Raw genomic sequence first — 18,504 nt, forward strand, 5'->3', positions numbered from 1 at the left:
TTCTGGATTAGTGCCTCGCAGAGAGGTGTTGATTGGCCCATTCCAATGTCACACACTACCACTTTAGGATTACAATTCACAACATTTCAGGGCTGGCTTTTGGATGGCAGTACTGATTTATGCTATGTTAAAGTAATGTTGATACATAACCCATGTTTTAAATTTTAAAAGCAGTGCCTCTGTTACCCAACAAGTGGTAGGGCTGTTGCATTTGGCTCGCTACTCATGCAACAGACTTAGTGAACTGAGAAACTACACCCTTCATTTTTTCACAGTATATCAGTAAAGGAAAATTACAGTCCATCTCCTTCCTGAGAAAGTGAACAGATAGTTCACCATCTGTTGATCTAAGAGTGCACTAATCACTCCCACTTTAACCCTGTCCCTTGCATAAAGCCTGGTGCTTTTCTGTGCAGCTGGTGAGCCATTTCAGCTCACCAACCAACAGAAACTACAAACATTAAACATTTTCGCTGATGTAAGTTTTCAGGGTTTCAGGAGCTGTACTGGCTCATTGGAGAGTTGCGTAAATGTCAAGAGCTGACACTGAAGCAGATGGGAGAAGGTGGCATGAAGAACCTGACAGAGGTGATGTCACTCTTGCAGCATTAAAACTGATAGATTAACTCAGAAATCTTTACCTTGAGAATGCCATGAACTGATCTAAAATTTCTTGTTTGAAAAATGAAACATCAAACATTTTTTAAGTATGAATCCAGACCAAGGTAAGAGATAAATATTTGCCGTTATATACTGACTAACAAACTCCATTGACTTGATCAGTGTTAAGACCTGATTATTCCAAGCTTTTGTGTCTCAAGTTAGGGTCTGCCAAACCAGTTTGTGCACAACACAGATCACAATTACTGAGGGTGCTAAATACACACTAGGCACGTGGTAAGACCGGGCTCCGCCACACTGTGCCTGATTTCACACGTGGGCCACAGCGTTTATTTAAAACCGTGCTACTTTCCATCCAGAGTAAGTGTTCTTAAAACAACCGGCACATACCCATGTTTCCCCAAATTATGTTCGGCACAACAGTTCTCCCTACATGGCCTCTGTAACTGGGCCAAAGCTGTTTCGTGTTTTTCCCATCAATTTCTGGTGCTGCCCGAGCCACGTGCCGGGGGTTTCGCTGGTCAGAGGGCAGAGAAGGGCCTCATACGCGGGGCCGTCCCGGCAGCGGCGGCCGAGCGCCGCTGCACACGCGGGCAAACGGGACGCGGCAGCGCACGCCGGGGCCGGAGCAGATCAACATGACACCGGCTGCCGGTCGCGCCCGGCCCCGTCTCCCCCTGAGCAGCGGGAGAGCCACATGGGCTGCGGAGGAAGGAGTGCCTGAGCCGGGGGTCGGCACTGCCACCCTGCCGCCCGCCTCTGGCCCCACCGCGCCGCTCCCTCAGGCTCCGCCGGGCGCTCGCAGCCGTCGCCCTGCGCAACGCCGGCCGACGCGGAGGCTGCGGGCGGGGCGGGCACCGGCGGCCGCAATGGGGGAAGGCGGCGAGCGGCGGGCGGCTAAGCCCGACCGCCTGGAGCTGGGGCGGGAGAGGCGGAAGAAGTGAGTGCGGGCGGGGGACAGGGCGAGGCCACATCGCAGCGGCCCCGGGAGCCGCTCCACAGCACCGCCCGTGCGGGGCCGCCCGCCGCCTCCTTGCGGCAAAATGGCGACTTCTGCCGCGGGCGGGTGCTCTGGGCGCTGCGGTGTGCGGGGAGCTGGCTGGGGGAGCGGGGATCTTCCTGGCACGGCTGTGGTGGAACCGCGCCTACGGCTGGTGCGTAATAGGAAGGGCTGGCCCGAGGGCTGGGGGTGGGACAAGGAGCCTGAAGAAGCAGGATAAGTAATATCAGCCGAAAAGGAGAATAGGACCAGCTGCAGTTAACCCAGCAGGCAGCTGAACACTACACAGCCCCTCGCTCGCTCCCCTCCCCTCCCAGTGGGATGGGGGATTGAATCGGAAGGGTAAAGGTGAGAAAATCTGTGGGTTGAGACAAAGGCAAAAGAAAAGATAAAAAAGAAACCCAAGAATAGTAAATGATTAAAAAACCCCAAGGTGCTCACCACCAGCGGGCTAATACCTTTTCCGAAGCAAGGCAGCCCCACCAAGCCCCACCACCCCAGTTCTTATTTCCAAAGATGACATTACATGGTATAGGATATCCCTTGGGTCAGTTGGGATCAGCTGCCTTGTATGTGTCCCTTCCCAACTTCTTGTGCTCCCCCAGCCCACTCGCTTGTGGGCTGGTGTGAGAAGCAGAAAAGGCTTTAACACAGTGTAAACACTGTTCAGCAGTAACTAAAACATCCCTGTGTTATCAACACTGTTTTCATCACAAATCCAAAACACAGTCCCATACCAGAGAATTAAATGGATCCAAGGCAAAACAGTACTCTGTGATTGGAAGCCATGTTGGAGGAAGAACAGAGGAGCCCTCACATGGGTGCATGCCTCGTTGGCGGAAGATGAATAAAATGGACGATGAGGTGCTCTTTATACACTGTTTTTTCCATGGTTTTGAGTAAAACTGGAAAGCTGGATTTTCAGCCCTCTCTGCTGTCAGTAAATAGCTCTGCAATTTACAGGGAAGGTACAGCATCTCTGTAGTGCAGTTTGCAGAGATGAGGATTTGTTACTGTTAGCAGTCAGTACCCTTGCTTAAGCAGCAAATGTTTCAGTGCTGTGAGGATTGTTGATGCTCATGCCATGGCATTCTAGGTTGGTTTTTCCCCAGTTTGCTTAGGAAGTTATAAATTTTTCCCCTATGTTAAACAGCATGATTGCCTTTTGAGTGTTAGTAAATTAAAACTTAGGAAATGTCAGAAGCTCCCATGCGGCCTTAATTCAGACCCTTGATATTTACATTTCCTTACTATTTTCAAGCATTCTGTTCATACTGATTTTTCCCCTGAACAGTGTTTCTTTCAGTGTCTGAACTGCAGATCTCTTCAAACTAGTCCTGCAGTTATGGACTTTATAAAAGGTTTATTCACAAATGGAAAGGGGGAAACCAATATTAACAAAGTGAGAATGGTTATAGGAACCTTCTGTATTCAAAATGGCACAAAAAGGAGTTTGGACATACTTGCACCACCGTGTAAGCAAATTTCATTTCACTAAGTTCCCTGACTTAGTAGTGTGTCAGTGTAATATATCAGTTATCCTCTGCATGTACCAGTTCTTTTACCTGACACATGATCCTGGTATTATTGGTGTTCAGGTAAAAAGTAGAATTGTATTGGCTTTGTTTCACTGCTTGAATTTATATTTTTTTTTAATTAATGAAAACCTGGATTATTTATGTACCTTAAGTTCTTGCTAATATCCCTGAGGATCTTCTGCAAGACTGTGCCCAAAGTTCAGGTCAAGTTGTGGTGACTTATTCACTGATGGAAGCAAAATATATATTTAATAAAATCCTTAACAGTGATGGCATGGCTGTAAAAGGTGCTCCAGGTGGATTCTACAGCTGTTTCCTGTGTATTTCTCGTGTATACAAAGAGACAATACCATTATTGGCAATTTCACAGGAATTATTTATTCAACATAATTGCCAATGACCAGGCTTGTTAGACTGGTGACATGTATAGTCAGTGAATACAGAAAGGCTTTTGGAAGGTGTGATTCATCTGACCTACTTTGCCTGGCTGTTCTAGCATGAGATGACTCACACCCTAGCAGGTGCCAGTTTCTTTCCCTTGGGTATAAAGCGAGCTGAGGATGAGTGGCTTGCAAATGGACGTCTGCATTCCTTCACAGCCATCTCACACTTGTTGTCTTTTTACTGGCTTATTTGATTATTGTGCCATTTAAGCAGTTTGCTAACAGCCCATCTACCACTCTCGTTTAACAGTCATGAGGAGATTTTTTTCTTCACAGAATAAATTAAATCATCCATGTGTGTAAGGAGTCTGTCTCTAAAGTACCTACTGATTCTCAATGATTGTGGATCTAGTGTGAAATCTTTCAAAATCTTTTCTGACTCTAGTGGAAGTCAGCTTAAATGTGACTCTGAATTGTCGTAATCAAGATTCAGTACAGGTTTCGATAGGGAAATGTCGTGACAAATGTTTCAGAGAGAGCGAGAGAAAAGGCACAAAATACTGCAGTATCCTTAACAGACAAAGAGGTCTTAAAGACATATATTTATTCATGGCAGCTATTTATGAATATTGATGGAATTGTGTGTAAATTCAGCTTATGAGATTTCATTTTCTGTGGCTTTTCTTGCCAGGAAAGCTGCAGCCTTTTCCCAGCACACTGCTGACTGCAAGTGTCACAAGTCTATAGCTTTCAATACTGCATGTGCTCTTCCATGTGGTGCCTCTGCACTGTGCAATATTGTTTCTGCTTTGTTTATAGATTCTGAAGGCATCTATGCATTTTGTCTTCTACGGGACTCAATAAAGGTCTGCCATATTACTGAGCTGATGCCCTAGAACTGATGACTTGCCCTGAGCTTCTCCTGTAATGTTTCACTGGTTTCTCTCTCCACTATAGAAAATTGCTTCGGGCAGCCGAAGCTTGATACATGTACCAGATATCCAGGTCTGGGTAGCAAAACGTGCAGGGAAATGGCTTTCATCCTAAGTGGCTGTCATTGTCAAGTAAAATAGCACCTGTACACTGCCTTAAAAAGAAACTTAGCATTTTTTTCTCTTTTGTAGTTTCAATCAGAGCCTGCTTATCTGAACTGCACTTTTATTCTCCTTTTCTCACAGGAGCTTTCTTGTTACGCTTAGTATGCAAGGATGTTGTTAAGTTCCCCTGATGACTTAAATGTGATCTTTCAGGATTTATGGGCTTTCTGCTGTGATGACTATAAATTGTCCATTGACATGGAAAAGATTTATAGGCCTTGAATGTGTCTCATTATGTTTAACACGTAAGGTTGCAGGTAAAATCACAGCGCAGTCCCTCTAAGTACAGATCAAGTCTCTGGGCAGGCAGGCAACTGTACACAGCTGCATTAAATTCGCACTAACAGATACATGACATGACCACCACTTCCTATCACAATTAGAAATAATTCCAGAAATGCAAAATACTCTGATACATTAAAAAGTTGAAATATTTACTGAGTTGGTCAAAGTGGTGTATTTCTACATCCTTTGTCTGCCAGAAAAGGGATTGTATTTTACCGCACATACATTGACTAAAATAGAAAGGTTCCACCCTGGATGCATTCTGAGTGCTATTGGAGTATTAAATGTTTAATAACAATTAGTTTTTTTAAATGGGTTTCTGTTGCCAAATGGAAATAAGACTTTCTGTCAGTGTAGCAATTACAGTGTGACACCTGACAATTTATCATTTCTGTAGATATGTTCATCAGGACAAAATATAATTGGAATCTGGCTTGCAGTTTTGCTAATGGTGCAGAAAGAATAATAAAATCTAATGTGAGAAATATTGTATATAGTCTTGGAATTAACAGAAATTAAAACCTGAAAACATTGGATTTAAAGAACTCTTTCTTCATGTCTTATCCCTCTGCATCCATCTGAGCACTTAGTTGAGATTTCTTTGAAAAGGAAAACAATTTCATTTTGGTACAGCTCAGCTCTGGTTACAGCTTTAAATGTTTCTAATTTTCAGTGTTATTTCCTTCAAAAAATTTAATTTTAGCACTCACTGTCATCACGATTTCCTCTTTTCCAAACTCTGAGAGGTTGATAGAATATGCTTTGCAGAAACCTTATCTATTTGTGTCAGAATGATAGCAGCAATGTAGTAAGATTTTGTCTTTCTTCTTCCTAGCCATCTGCCTCTTTTATTTGGAGTGAGAGCAAACAGCCAGCAGCAATCAGATTTCCTTTGGTTTTCCTGCATCTAAGCTTTTTGACTGATGTTTCAAGGCTATCTTTGGCTGGGTTTTATCCAAAAGGACATCCTTTTTTGTCTCCAGCAAGTTACCAATGCTGTCATTATTTCTTTTCCTCTCTAATTTAATGTTGCTAGGGGCAAAAAGAGCAGTGGAGCAAGGAGGGCTTGGAAGACCCAGCTCTTCCTTACCACATTCAAGATGTCTGTCTTACTGTTCCACAGGGTATTTCTTTCACTGAAATCGTACTTGAATTACCTTAAATTACTCTTCTTTACGTTTCTTTACTATTTCAGCTCTTCAGCTGTCCTTATTCCAAGCATAGCTCTTAGTTCCTTATGATCAGTTGATTTGTTTCCAGTTGAAATCTGTTGTTTCAAGCTATGAAAAAGTGTCATCTACTGAAGGTTGGTGCAAGGAGTTCAAGAGGTGATACTGTTTCTCAGTCATCATCTCTGTTATCAGAGCTCTGATTTCTCATAGGCTAGATAACTGTTTCTTGAAGAGCATTGCTCATGAGCTATTAGGAAAATGAAGATCTATGTTGGCAATGGAAGCTCTGCTTTAAAAAAAACGCTCCCCCCATGAAACAAATATAAAGCACAATAATTTTCTCTGTTGCATGTTTTAATGAACTAGGCTAGGGTTTCAAAGATATCAATTGTCATATTGATATTGTAGAGCATTTTCAAAAGGGCTTTATTTGCAGGGTTGTGTTCTCGGTTCTTTTGGACTATCTCAGTTTGGGCTCTGAAACATTGAGGCACCCAGGAACCATTGGTTGCTTTTTGAAATCTTGGTCTTCCAAATTTAACTTTAAAGAACAAAACCACAAATTGCTTTTGCATTTTAGTGTGTTGTGTTTTGCTTGCACCCCTCCTGATGTGGTCTGAGATCTCACAGGCAGAAGCATTTCTCCAAAGGCATCTCCTCAAAGAACTGGCATAAATATGGTCAACAACTTAGCAGTAATTTCCTCTTGACGTGATCAAGATCATATGATGCGTTGTAACACACTAAACTACCATCTTGCCACTTTGAAGGATAAGAGTCACCCAGCATATCTGATGCATCAAAGTCCTCTGCTGCCTTCTGCTTCTGGTCATACCTTCCAAGATAGAAAGAGCCTGGTTTTCATGGTACTTTTCACTGCCTGGCTGACCCATATACAGAATTAATCAATAGGCAAAAGTACTTTTTCCTTCAATATTAAGGTACTGAAAAAAAATTGTAGCTTTAGCTACTGTGTATTTTTTTAACACTCACTTTAATTACTGGCTTTCTTTTCTGATAGTCATAGAACATGGTTTGTTTTGATTGGTTTTGTTATGGGTGCAATTTAGAAAATGACTTAATCATTGAACAGTGAGTCAAAATGAAGTAGTAATTCACAACTTCAACTAGTACATCTCTCAGGCATATTCTTGTTTTAAAAAACATGTTAATTTTCTTTTAGATGAAAAATTAAGGCCAGTGTTTTCTCTACATTTGTTTAATTCTGATGATCTGTTAGAAAATTATTTTATTTTAGGAAATGTCAGTCTTGGGTTTTTATGGAAGCAGTCTTATTCACAAAGTAGAAATGCTTCTAAGGCACTGTAGTATCCATAGAGAAAAGAACATTTAAAAATGGACAAGATAATGTAATTACATAGGAATGACCAATAGATACTTCTTCTGAAAATATATTTGATCTGTTTTTTCTAATTTCAGTAACAGGACTAATGCAATAGCCAATTTATTGCCTCTTTTAAATACCACAGGCAGATGCTTGAAATCTCAATATTTAAACTGAGAAACACCGTAACAGAACTGGAAAAAAGACTTAACAGTATTGAAGATGAAGGTAAGTGAATTACAACAGAGTCTTGCTAATTGATTAGGAAACACAGAAAATTTATTCTTTTGGGAAACCCTTACAGTATAGAGGTTCAAATTTTTATTTGGAAATTTAAGTTTTCCCTTTTCAAACATGACTGTGGTGTTTCAAATCTGAAATTAAGGAATGCTACATGCAGCCATGTTAGCTTTTTTTTTGTTAATTATTAATGAAACTATGAATAACATGAATAACATGAGTTGGTTAATATTCTGGCCACAGTAAGCCCAGTGAAAATTTTCCTTGATTTATATTTTCAGGCTGTTTTGTATGCAAAGATTCTCGTTATGAGGATTAATAACTTTCTCAGTCTTCAGTTAGTTAAAAAGAACAGTTTTAAACAATTCTTTTGCTTAAAATTACATGAAATAATCTGGGAAATATAATAATTCTCTATTTTTTTTAAGGTAATGAATGGAAAACCAGATATGAGACACAAGTAGAATTGAACAAACAGCTGGAAAGGCAAATTAAAATCCTTCAAGATAAGGTGGAGCTTATTCGTGGAAATCCAGCAGGTAGAAATGGATATTCATAACTTTTTCAATAGAATTATTGCTTATATGTTGACATTATATCAACAGGTCACATTTTCTGCTTATTTGTAGATAAATTGTCCATTGTTCGCACATTTGATCATATGCCTGTGGTGAGTACTGTGACATTTAGTTGGCTCAACAACAAATCACAGTGTAATTGAAAAACTTGTTTAGGCTTTGTTTTTTCATGACAAAAAATAGCAGCAACCTGGTCTAGAAGCCAAAACAATCAGTCCTGCTTATGTTTGTATTTTTTCAGGTGTGCAGTTGCTTATAAGTTTATAAAATGTAGAATAAAATCCTTAAGTAGAAGGTACATAAGACCCAAATGTTGGGTAGAATCATGTAGTGAAATTTTTAACTGAGTAAAGGTTTTATGGTTGAATCTGCAGTAAGGCACGTGAGATGGAGTCGCTGGACTGAAAATAGTAGTTCTAAAAATAGATGGGAAAATGTTAAACCTTGGTCACCAAATCATGGAATCATTTAGTGTTTGACCACTCTCACAATAAAAAAATATTCTTAGTAGTGACCAAATGGAATTTTGCACTTTTCAGTTTGTGCCTACTGCCTCTTGTCCTCTCACTGGGCACCACTGAGGAGAGCCTGGCTCCCTCTTCTTCATTCCTTCCCATCAAATATTCATACACCTTGATAAGGAGCCCTAGGCCTTCTCTTCCCTGGACCGAACTGTGGCAGCTCTCTCCTTATCTGTCAGATGCTCCAGTTCCTTAATCATCTTCGTAGCTCCATACTGGACTTGTTCCAGGAAGTCCAATCTTTCTCGTACGGAGGAGTCCAGAACCGGATCCATCACTTCAGATATGTCTGACCAGTGCTAAGGAGAAGGGATGGATTACCTCCCTTGAGCTGCTGGCAAAGTTCTTCCTAATGCACCCCAGATGGCCATTGGCCACCTTTGCAGAAAGAAGCATTGCTTTCTTGTGGTTACCTTGTTCATCAGGACCCCAAAGTCTTTCTCTCCCAAGCTACTTTCTAGGCAGTCAGCCCTAGCATGTACTGCTGCCTAGGATACTTCTCCCCCAGGCCAGGACTTTGCATTTCCCACTTTATGTGATTCCTGTCTGCCTATTTTTGCAGCCTGTTGAGGCCCCTCTAAACTGCAACGCTATCCTCTCTTGTATCAGTCAGTACTCCCAATTTTGTATCAACTGTGATAACATAGATGAATAGTTGCAGTAACATTTTGTATAGTATAGTCACTGGAAAATTCCTCATTGTACAGTAAATTTTTGCATCAATAAAGGAAATATCTGTTTTAATTTTTTAAATTTTATTCCTTATCACACCTACTTCATACCCTGTATTTCAACAAAGCAATCTTGAGATAAAAACAGCAAGAAAAAACCAGCAAATATTTTGGCCATTTTGTCTTCTAAAGTGGAAAATGAAGTGCAAATCATTTTAGATTCAGAATGACTTTTTCCTTAATCTGCCATCTGCTGAAATCTTTGACACCTTTTCTGCTTCTTACCCACTTTTAGAAATAGGGAAGGTAGATAAAGATGTGAAAATGCCTTTTAGCATAGGCAGGGATAATGAACATTACAATGGAGGGCTCTTAGGATTTTTACTTGTGTTGCTTATGCTTACAGAAGTGTTACCATCTGACTTTTTTTGTGCTTCGGATTCTGAAAATTAATGGGAGTTTACTGAGCCTAGAGGAGGCTGCATGCTCTATTAGTGGGAATGATTATCTGTTGTAAGCAGGGTGTGAATAATTAACTGCTTTTTCTAATCTGATCCACGGCTTTCAGACAGTAAACATTTTTGCCAGTTTTAGTGTTGTGCTAAGACCATGGTGTTTTCTAGGTAGGCAGGACATATTTTATTCTAAACAGCCAATTAAAAAGAGAACAAAATCTTTCACATTTCACTTTTCTGTTTCACTGAATTGGTTTAAAAATACAACTGAGTTTGAAGAAAAGTCTTGAAGACAGAATATTGATCTAGAATATTTACGGTTTCAGACAATGTTATTCCTGTCAGCCTGTAAAGCACAGATTGACGTGCATGCTTACAGTATCAGAAGTGTTTATTTCCATCCAATTGCTAGTACTCTCTTAACCAATCCAATTACACCTTGCCAAGCACTCCAAGAGACATTACCAGTGAGATAATCTCCTTTACTGGAAGCTGGGCTTCACCAGTCCAGTACATTTCTAATCCATACTAAATAGGGCATTGCCTCCTCACCAATTATGGTGAGTTATGGTTTAGAGAGGTTTGATTACTGTTCCCATAAAGGAAAGAATGCCAGCACAGCTGAAAGGTTCATACTTGCCTGGAGTCTAGAAGACAGGTTGAAGAGTCCTAGGCTTACTTTGTGAAGACTGGGCAAGCCTGGAGCCCGCATGCAATGCCATGACTTTTTCTTCTGCAGTTTCAAGTCCTTCCTTCAGTCTTCCAGCTGAATGTTAATACATTCTCCTGTTTGCTAGCTGGAAAGGAAAGAAGAGTGCTTAAGGATTTAGTGAAATGTTTAATTTTTATCTTGTTTTGATTTTTGGGAGATGGAAAGAGCAGAAGAAAATAGATGTATTTTGTGGGTTTTGCTGGTTTGTTTGTTTTCTGGGTTCTTACTTTTTGGCTTTTTTTTACTGAAGCTATCAGAATAGTCAGTGTATATTTACAGATACTCTTGGGGAAGGTAGAGCTGCTTTTTCTTTTTTAATATATTTTTAGGAGGTAAAACATTGGTAAAAATGCACAGAAAATTTTGTGGTGTTTAAGCATGTAGATTTGTTAAAATCCTTTTTTGTATTTTTGAGAGTTTTCAGGGGACTAGGGGGAAATATTTAGCTTTTTCACAGATGAGAATAAAAGAGAGATCTGGTGAGTGAGTAGAAAAACAAAGAGTTTTCAGTCAGTCATCAATATATATTTGCTCAAAGTAAAAATGTAGATGCTGGGTATATAAAACATAGTGTATGTGTCTGTAAAAATCAAAAGTACACTCTGATATTTAGTTTTCAACTTGAAGTTGCATATGAATAGGAATATGTTCCTATATGAAAATATATTTCCTATGTGTATTGCAAAGGAAAAAAAACCTCTTCACAAGAGGGGTTGTCAAGCACTGGAACAGGCTGTCCAGGGAAGTGGTTGAGTCACCATCCCTAATGATGTGGCACTTGGGGACATGGTTTAATGGTGGACTTGGCAGTGCTGGATTAATGGTTGGACTTGATGATCTTAAAAGTTGATTCTGTGATTTTATGAAGCTCTGTGGAAAGATCACTAAATGATTCTTTCAGCAAGATGATACAATTTCTATAATGTTGCAACAGTAGATAGCAGATTTTGTTTTGAGCAGCATATTTAGAAAATTAAATATAATTTTCAAGTATTTTTAACCTGTGTTCCCAATGAACTTAGATTTATACAGTTAGAGTTATTAGAAGGACCTCTAATAATTCCTAACTTACTAAACAATTTAATCTATGTTTAAAAGAGGAGTTATCTCAAAGATACTAAAGAGATTTATCTCACTCAACTAGTCATTTAAGGTCCTGCTATTGTGAATAGAAGGGGAAAAACACATCTGTACAGTAATTCAACCCATTTAGAGATAGGTAGCATAAAATATTTTCTTGATATCAAGCACTACAGGGAAAATAAAAAAAAAAAAGATTAGTCATCAGGGACCCTGGTAGTCAGCAAGCTATAAAAACCTGAATGAAAGAGTAGAATACAAATGCAAATTCTGGAGTGACGAACAAGGAGGCACAGGGGATTTTCTTTGTTGATAAATTGCAGCAATTGTTGCAGATGGCTTGCACTATTTTTGATTTAGAGTTAGAATTGTATTGATGAATGATTTCTTGCCATTGAAAACACCACTAAACCATTTAAATATACAGTTATCTTTCTGAAGTCCTTATACTGATGTGAGATAATCCTTTTTTTTTTAATACAAAAAAATCATGTAGGTGTCACATAGCAGTAAATGCAGAATCAGTACCTTGAACACACAGTTTGTTACAGCCAGGGTTTAGAAAATCGTTTTTGTGTACTGAGGGCAGATTAAAAATAACCTAAATGGTGAAAAACACAAGGGAGTTTCAACAGTGAAAACTGTTTGGTCAGTAATTTCCTTTATGTCCCAGTGAATAATACAAGTGTCATACAGTACTTCAGAAATAATTACTGAAGGAATACCTTCTCTCTAAAGTATAACATGATGTGCATTTTACTTACTTCTTTTAAACATGCTGCTTTCATTTGTTTGCATTTTTTCATTAAATGAATTTTGGTAAAATATATGCTCTCTGCATGATTTCCTATATAAGCAGAAAGAAAACTATTCCTTTCTCTCTCACCCTTTCTGCAAGAACAAAGATAATGGCTTTAGTATGCAAATACTCAAAAACATACTGCAAAATCAGTTCAGAAGAGCACACTCCTGATAGCATTGCCTTAGCAACGCTCTAGTTAAGATTAGCCAAGGAACCAGGGTTTCTGGGAATAATCACCATTTTCCAGAATGTCCAGCACCACAGCTGAGAAAATTCTGACATTAGGGCCCAGATACTTGCCTTGCAAAGCTGTCTTTGTGGGAGCACAGTGACCACAGAACTGAGACCCTCACAGAACAACCTCAGGGGTTTTGCTCTCAGTTTTAAACTGCAAGCAGAACGTGGGGCAGTGTCACACTGGAGACATATGTGATTGCAGTATGACAGGAAGGGAATCTTGAGTTTGTGAAAACATGCAATGAAGACTTTGTATTTCAGTAGATGTTGATAACTGCCTATAGGGAACATCAGCACTTTATAATTGCATAGGAAATGTTGACAATTCTAGCAAGTAACTGTTAAATGAATCTTGTTGCTCATCCTGGATTAAGTCATCAGTAGCTGTATGGGAAGAAGAAATCTGGTATCCTAGCTTTTCTTGAAACTTGGAAGTGTTTTGGAGAAAGTTCTGTAGTCTGGTCTGGTTGCCCTAAGGTGTATTCTGCTTCCCCCCAGACTTCCCCTTCCTACTCCTGTCATTTGGCCTCAAATAAATACTTTGAATTCCTCCAAGAGACCTTTTTGATTTGCATCTTTTCCTTTAATTGTCATATTGGCATTAGTTGTCTCTCCTGATGGCCTTGCACAAACCAGGAGACTGCATTACTCAAATCACTCTCTGGTATGCCCAGAGGCAGAATACACTTCATGTTTCAAAGAAAACAATCAGGGAAAAATCTTGGAGTCAAGTGACATTCTTATCTGTTGTTCTCAAGAATTCCTTAGCAATTGGTGGGGACTCTGGGGTATCTTTCAGAGAAAATGTATAAGGAAGCAATCTCCAGCCTTTTTCAGGCCTACCAGGAGAGATAGTAAGTGAAACATTTCAGTCAGCAACTCCTTGTTCTGTCAATTCTGAACTACAGCGGTGGAGTTCTCAGTTTTAACTTCCTCCTGCCCAAGTCAGCAATGCTGTGTGAGCAATGCTGTGGAGACCACTGACATAAGGATTTAGGGTATCAACATCCCACACTTACTACATTGTGTTAAAGTAGTTCCACTCTGGGTCTGGTTTGGAATCTAAAGATGATGCTGACCACAAGGGGGCACTTGGCATTTAGGCAAGTTGTAGTGGGGTTCTTGTGGCTAGATTTTGATAGCGGGGGATGAGGGCTACAGAGGTGGCTTCTGTTAGAAGCTGCTAGAAGCTTCTCCTCTCTGGTGGACCCAATGCCAGCCAGCTCCAGGACAGGATTGCTGCCACTGGCCAACGCCAAACCAATCTGGAGTAATAGTAATGTCTCTGTGATAACATATTTAAGAACAGAAAGGTATAGTGCAGAAGGAATTCCAGCCAGGAAAGAGTGGAGTGAGAACATGGGAACAACAATGCAGACGCACAGGTCAGTGCAGAATTAGGGGCAGGAGGTGCTCCAGACACTGGAGCTGAGGCCTCTGCAGCCCATGGAGGACCATCGGGATGCAGAGACCCACCTGCAGCCCATGGAGAAGCCCATGCTGAAGCAGGTGGATATCTGAAGGAGGTTGTGACCCCGTGGGAGGCCCAGGATGGAGCAGGGTCCTGCCGCAGACCTGCAACCCGTGAAGACAGAAGCCCACGCTGGAGCAGGTTTTTCCCAGGTAGGACTTGTGGCCCCTGTGGGGGACCAACGGTGAAGCAGCTCATTTGTGAAGGACTGCACCCCATGGAGAAGTGACCCACGGGACAGCAGTTTGGGAAGAACTGCTGCCCGAGGGATGGACTCACACCAGAGAGGTCCATGAAGGACTGTCTCCCGTGGGAGGGACCGCATGGGAGCAGGGGAAAGACTCCTCTCCCTGAGCAGCGGCAGAAACAGCAACTGATGAAAACCCCCATTCCCTGTTCCCCTGCACTGCTGAGGGGGAGCAGGGGGAACATGGAAGGAAGGAGGGGTGTAGGGAAGGTGTTTTTAAGATTATTTTACTTCTCACTCTTTTGCTCTCATCCTGTAAGTAATAAATATAAGTACTATCCCCACTGTGAGTCTGTTTTGCCCATGAAGGTAATCAGTAACTGACCTCTCTCAGCTGTTATCTGAACTCATGAATCCTTAGCTGTTTTTTGTTGTTGGTTTTTTTTTTTCCTCTGTCCAGTTGCAGAGGGAGAGTGAGAGAGTGGCTTTAGTGGGTACCTGGCATCCTGCCAGGGTCAACACAAGTATATGGAACCTTTCCTCAACTGTCCTAAAGCTCTTACAGGATCTAGTGTATATATGTTGAGTGCATGTTGGATGTCAAAATATGAATAATTCTTAGGCATAATTTTTTCGGTAATATATGACTAGTGAGTTTATTGATAACAATCTAAAATCAATTTCCATTTCAGTAAAACTAAAGATGTAGTATTTCTTTTTGCTCTTAATGAGTTTAAAATGATATGTTAAAAGATTCAGCTAAATCAGCCGATGAATGTCACCTCATAGTGTTGGGGAGGAGTTTGTTTTCCAAACAAAACTTTCATTTAAAATGTCAAGTAGAATGGATTGCAAAGGCTTCTTCTGTTGTTTTTTGTTCTACACAACTGATACGTATATTGCTTCTGTTCTAACTCATGAAGAAAATTTACAGAGGATTAGAGCTGAAGCAAATTGCCATAAGTATCAATAGTCTGCATGAGCTGGACTCTGATAAAAGCAAGTTTGAGCTGCTTGATGATGTCAAGGATTTGTCACCTTGTCTGCTGTGTAATTATTGTTAGAAATTGTCACCTCTGTTGCCACTGATAGCAGGGCAAGGAAAAATCCAGAATGAGAGCAACTTATGTGGGTGGCCTTAAAATTCAACTGCAGTATCTTTCTGTATAATTTCATTTTCTGGCAAGTGTTAAGCCAAATATGTAACTTCAGTCAAGTAAAAAGGAAATTGTGTGAAAAAAAGAACTGGAAAATCGGTGTTCCCTTTGTGAAAGTCTGGGCTTGGTCACTGTTGGACACAAAATTAATGTAGAAATTGTTCCTAAAGTGAATCATGCTAAGCCCTGCAAAATTCTGCAACATAAAGAAAGTATTCACTTAAAATCTCAATGTGTCTTTTAACTTACCAGCTTGCTCTGAGTGGACAATTTACTGAGAACTAAGGATCTTAAACTCAGATTAAATGCCTTAGTCAGCTTATGTCTCCTTTTCAGGAATACATTGTCCAGCTATTCAAGGCTTAGTAGAAAAACCTGTATGAATCTATCTTAAAAAAACCCAAACACTTCAGTATTCAGTTAAACTACTTCTAATAAGCTTTTTCAGAATTCATCTCACTGGTTCCTTCTGGAGTTTCGTTGGCAATTTCTCCTGGGGGAGTGCTGCATATTTGGGAAGCTCCTTCTGGTTCTTTTGAGTTCTCACTAGTCCTTGCTTTGTTTTGAGGCTTTTCTGTGATGCAAGAACTCTGCTAGGAGTCTGTGTTACTGTATGCTTTAAGCTCTGTTTTCTGTGAGATTTTGCTTTTGTGTTGTTTTACAGTACTAAGCACTAAGCTGCTCATACAATCATGAGCATTGAGAATTCAATTTGTTTTGGTGAGGTTTCTTTTTGCTTGTTTCCCACAGCATTCAGGACAGGCAAATCCAGCCCTTAATGTTTTGGCTGAATTTATATGCTGGTGTTCCTCCTCTCTTGATTTGTATTGAAGTACAGCAGCTAAAGACTTCAGATATATAAGGACTCAGCTAGTTCTCCAGTTACTGCATTAAAAGTAGGGGTAGTACGTAACTTATAACCAGGCCTGGCTAAAGTAGTCCTCTAGAACCTCTCTGAAGTTTTACCATTTAAAATTTTCTAGTGTCTGTTTTTGAAATTGCATTTAATAGTCTTTGGCGACTTGGAGAGATCTTTTGGTTGAGTAGGAACATCTGTGTTGCTGGATTCCCATAGAATCTTCAATATTGCCTACTGAACTCTGCATCATCAATTAGGTACATGGATGCAGGAACAGAAGTCAAAAGGCTGAACTAGCTGACTAAAGTTCCTAGGTATTAGCTGGGAGAAAGGCAGTTAGACTGGGATTCACAACAGATTACATATAAAAATGGAAAACCAATGGGAAGTTGATAAGAAATACCCAAGAACTGTGGCTGAAATCTGCCTCCTTTCCAGAAGTAGATATGACCTTGCAGCCTTTCTCACTTCCTCCCTTCTCCCTCCATGTAAATTTTTGCATTTCTGACTGATTAACAGCCTAGCTTCAAAAATTATCTCAGCAGTAGTTAAGTATGATGGTGGCAAGGGCATTCTCAGGATATGAGATATGAGAATGCAAGCCCTTAGGGTAGCAGAGGACTAAAATGTAACTCAATTTCTTTCTGGGTTAAATTCTAGGCTGTCAGATAGGGTCATGTGCTTTCTTCCTCATGTAGCATGGGTAGAGCATCCTTGCCAGGCTGTGCTCTGTTAGAGAGATGACCTCCAGGAAGCCTTGCTTTGAGACTCCATGAAAACTTTTAGCAGCAAACTAAGCAGCTCAATTAAGCTTACGCTTATGGGCAACCACAACAGCAACAGCTCAGATGCCTACCTGTTATTCAGCAAAACCAAATGTGAGGAATGTAAGACATTGCATAGACTGCTTTACTAACATTAGGATGTTAAATTCTTCCTGAAGTGCTATGTCAGCTCCAGTCTTATTTTGATTTTGGGCTTCACTTCCCAATCTGTAAATTTGGAGTATTTTGCAGCTTTCTTATTTCACAGGAGAATTGTAAGCATAGGTTTATTACAATTTATGAGGTACCCAGATACTGTAGGGATGGTAACTGTATACTTTCAGTCACATTATCAACCTATTTCCATGTTTGCTAATCAGAAGCAGTGTAGTGCCTCGTTTGTTTGCTTGCGTTTGGGTAGCATCCTTGCTCCAGAGCTGAATGAATGCCCAGGCATCTGCAGTGGACCAGCTGCATTGGCAGCAAAAAATAGACAGTGCTTCTGAAAAGACTAATGAAGAAAAGATCTAAAAGTAGTCTACTTTATAAGTAAAGGAACTCAAAGAAATTAGATGAGTACCATCACTGAGGAGATACCAAATTGCTCTGTTGTAAGTAACAGCTGCAACACTAAGTCCTGCTGTCTTATATAATACTGATGGACAATCTAGTAAGGAAATAAATAGTGGGCTGTGGATTTACATAGAACAAATCTGGAGAGCAGCATAAGCTTATGTATTTATTGTATTTAAGCTTACTATGGTGATACAAAATATGTAGTAAGTGGTACAAAATATGCTGTACAAAATATGCTATCAGATGGTCATAGTCTTTAATGTGCAGTGAGGTCAAGAAAGCAAAAAACCTTAGTTTCATAGTTGGACAGTGCTGAGGCCTTCTCTATCTGTCTTGTTTAGTTCCATAGAGACACTGATGATGAAATGAAATAGCACATGACCCTAGTGGAATTTAGCCAAATCTCTTTGATCTGCAGCTTACTTTTTCTCCTTGAATTGGCCAGCATTGCCTGTATTGACTGTAGAAGTCCTCTGTATTAGGACAAAGTTTGCATCTGCATCCAAGGTACTTCTGCTTTAATTAGGAAAAAATACCTAACAACCCCTCAATTCTTTTCATGTCTCAAGTTGTTTTTCATATCTCTGTTATAACAGATAAAAGTTAATAACAATTCAGTCATGTGCAAAATATTCTTCAAAGATGCAGCTCTTCTATATCTCCTTTTTTTCATATTGAACAGCGGGAGGGGTTATTCTCTCTTGCAACATGTTTTAAAAGTACTGTGCCTTTTGCCACGCTCCTTCAAAATCT

The 18,504-nt window shown here is 40.2% G+C and overlaps 1 protein-coding gene across 1 annotated transcript in view; it reads left to right on the forward strand.

Annotated features, from left to right (window-relative positions):
• Positions 1 to 530: 530 nt before the first annotated feature.
• LOC113964912 (coiled-coil domain-containing protein 169-like) overlaps positions 531 to 18,504 on the forward strand; it is a 30,770-nt gene continuing 12,796 nt past the window's right edge. The window contains exons 1-5 of the mRNA XM_027677696.1: positions 531 to 588; positions 1,120 to 1,561; positions 7,587 to 7,669; positions 8,110 to 8,220; positions 8,311 to 8,351. Coding sequence (XP_027533497.1) covers positions 531 to 588; positions 1,120 to 1,561; positions 7,587 to 7,669; positions 8,110 to 8,220; positions 8,311 to 8,351 — 735 coding nt within the window. The remainder of the gene's footprint in view (positions 589 to 1,119; positions 1,562 to 7,586; positions 7,670 to 8,109; positions 8,221 to 8,310; positions 8,352 to 18,504) is intronic.

This window comes from Neopelma chrysocephalum, unplaced genomic scaffold (assembly GCF_003984885.1).
Source record: "Neopelma chrysocephalum unplaced genomic scaffold, ASM398488v2 Primary Assembly neopelma1_43, whole genome shotgun sequence".
Lineage (NCBI taxonomy): Eukaryota > Metazoa > Chordata > Aves > Passeriformes > Pipridae > Neopelma > Neopelma chrysocephalum.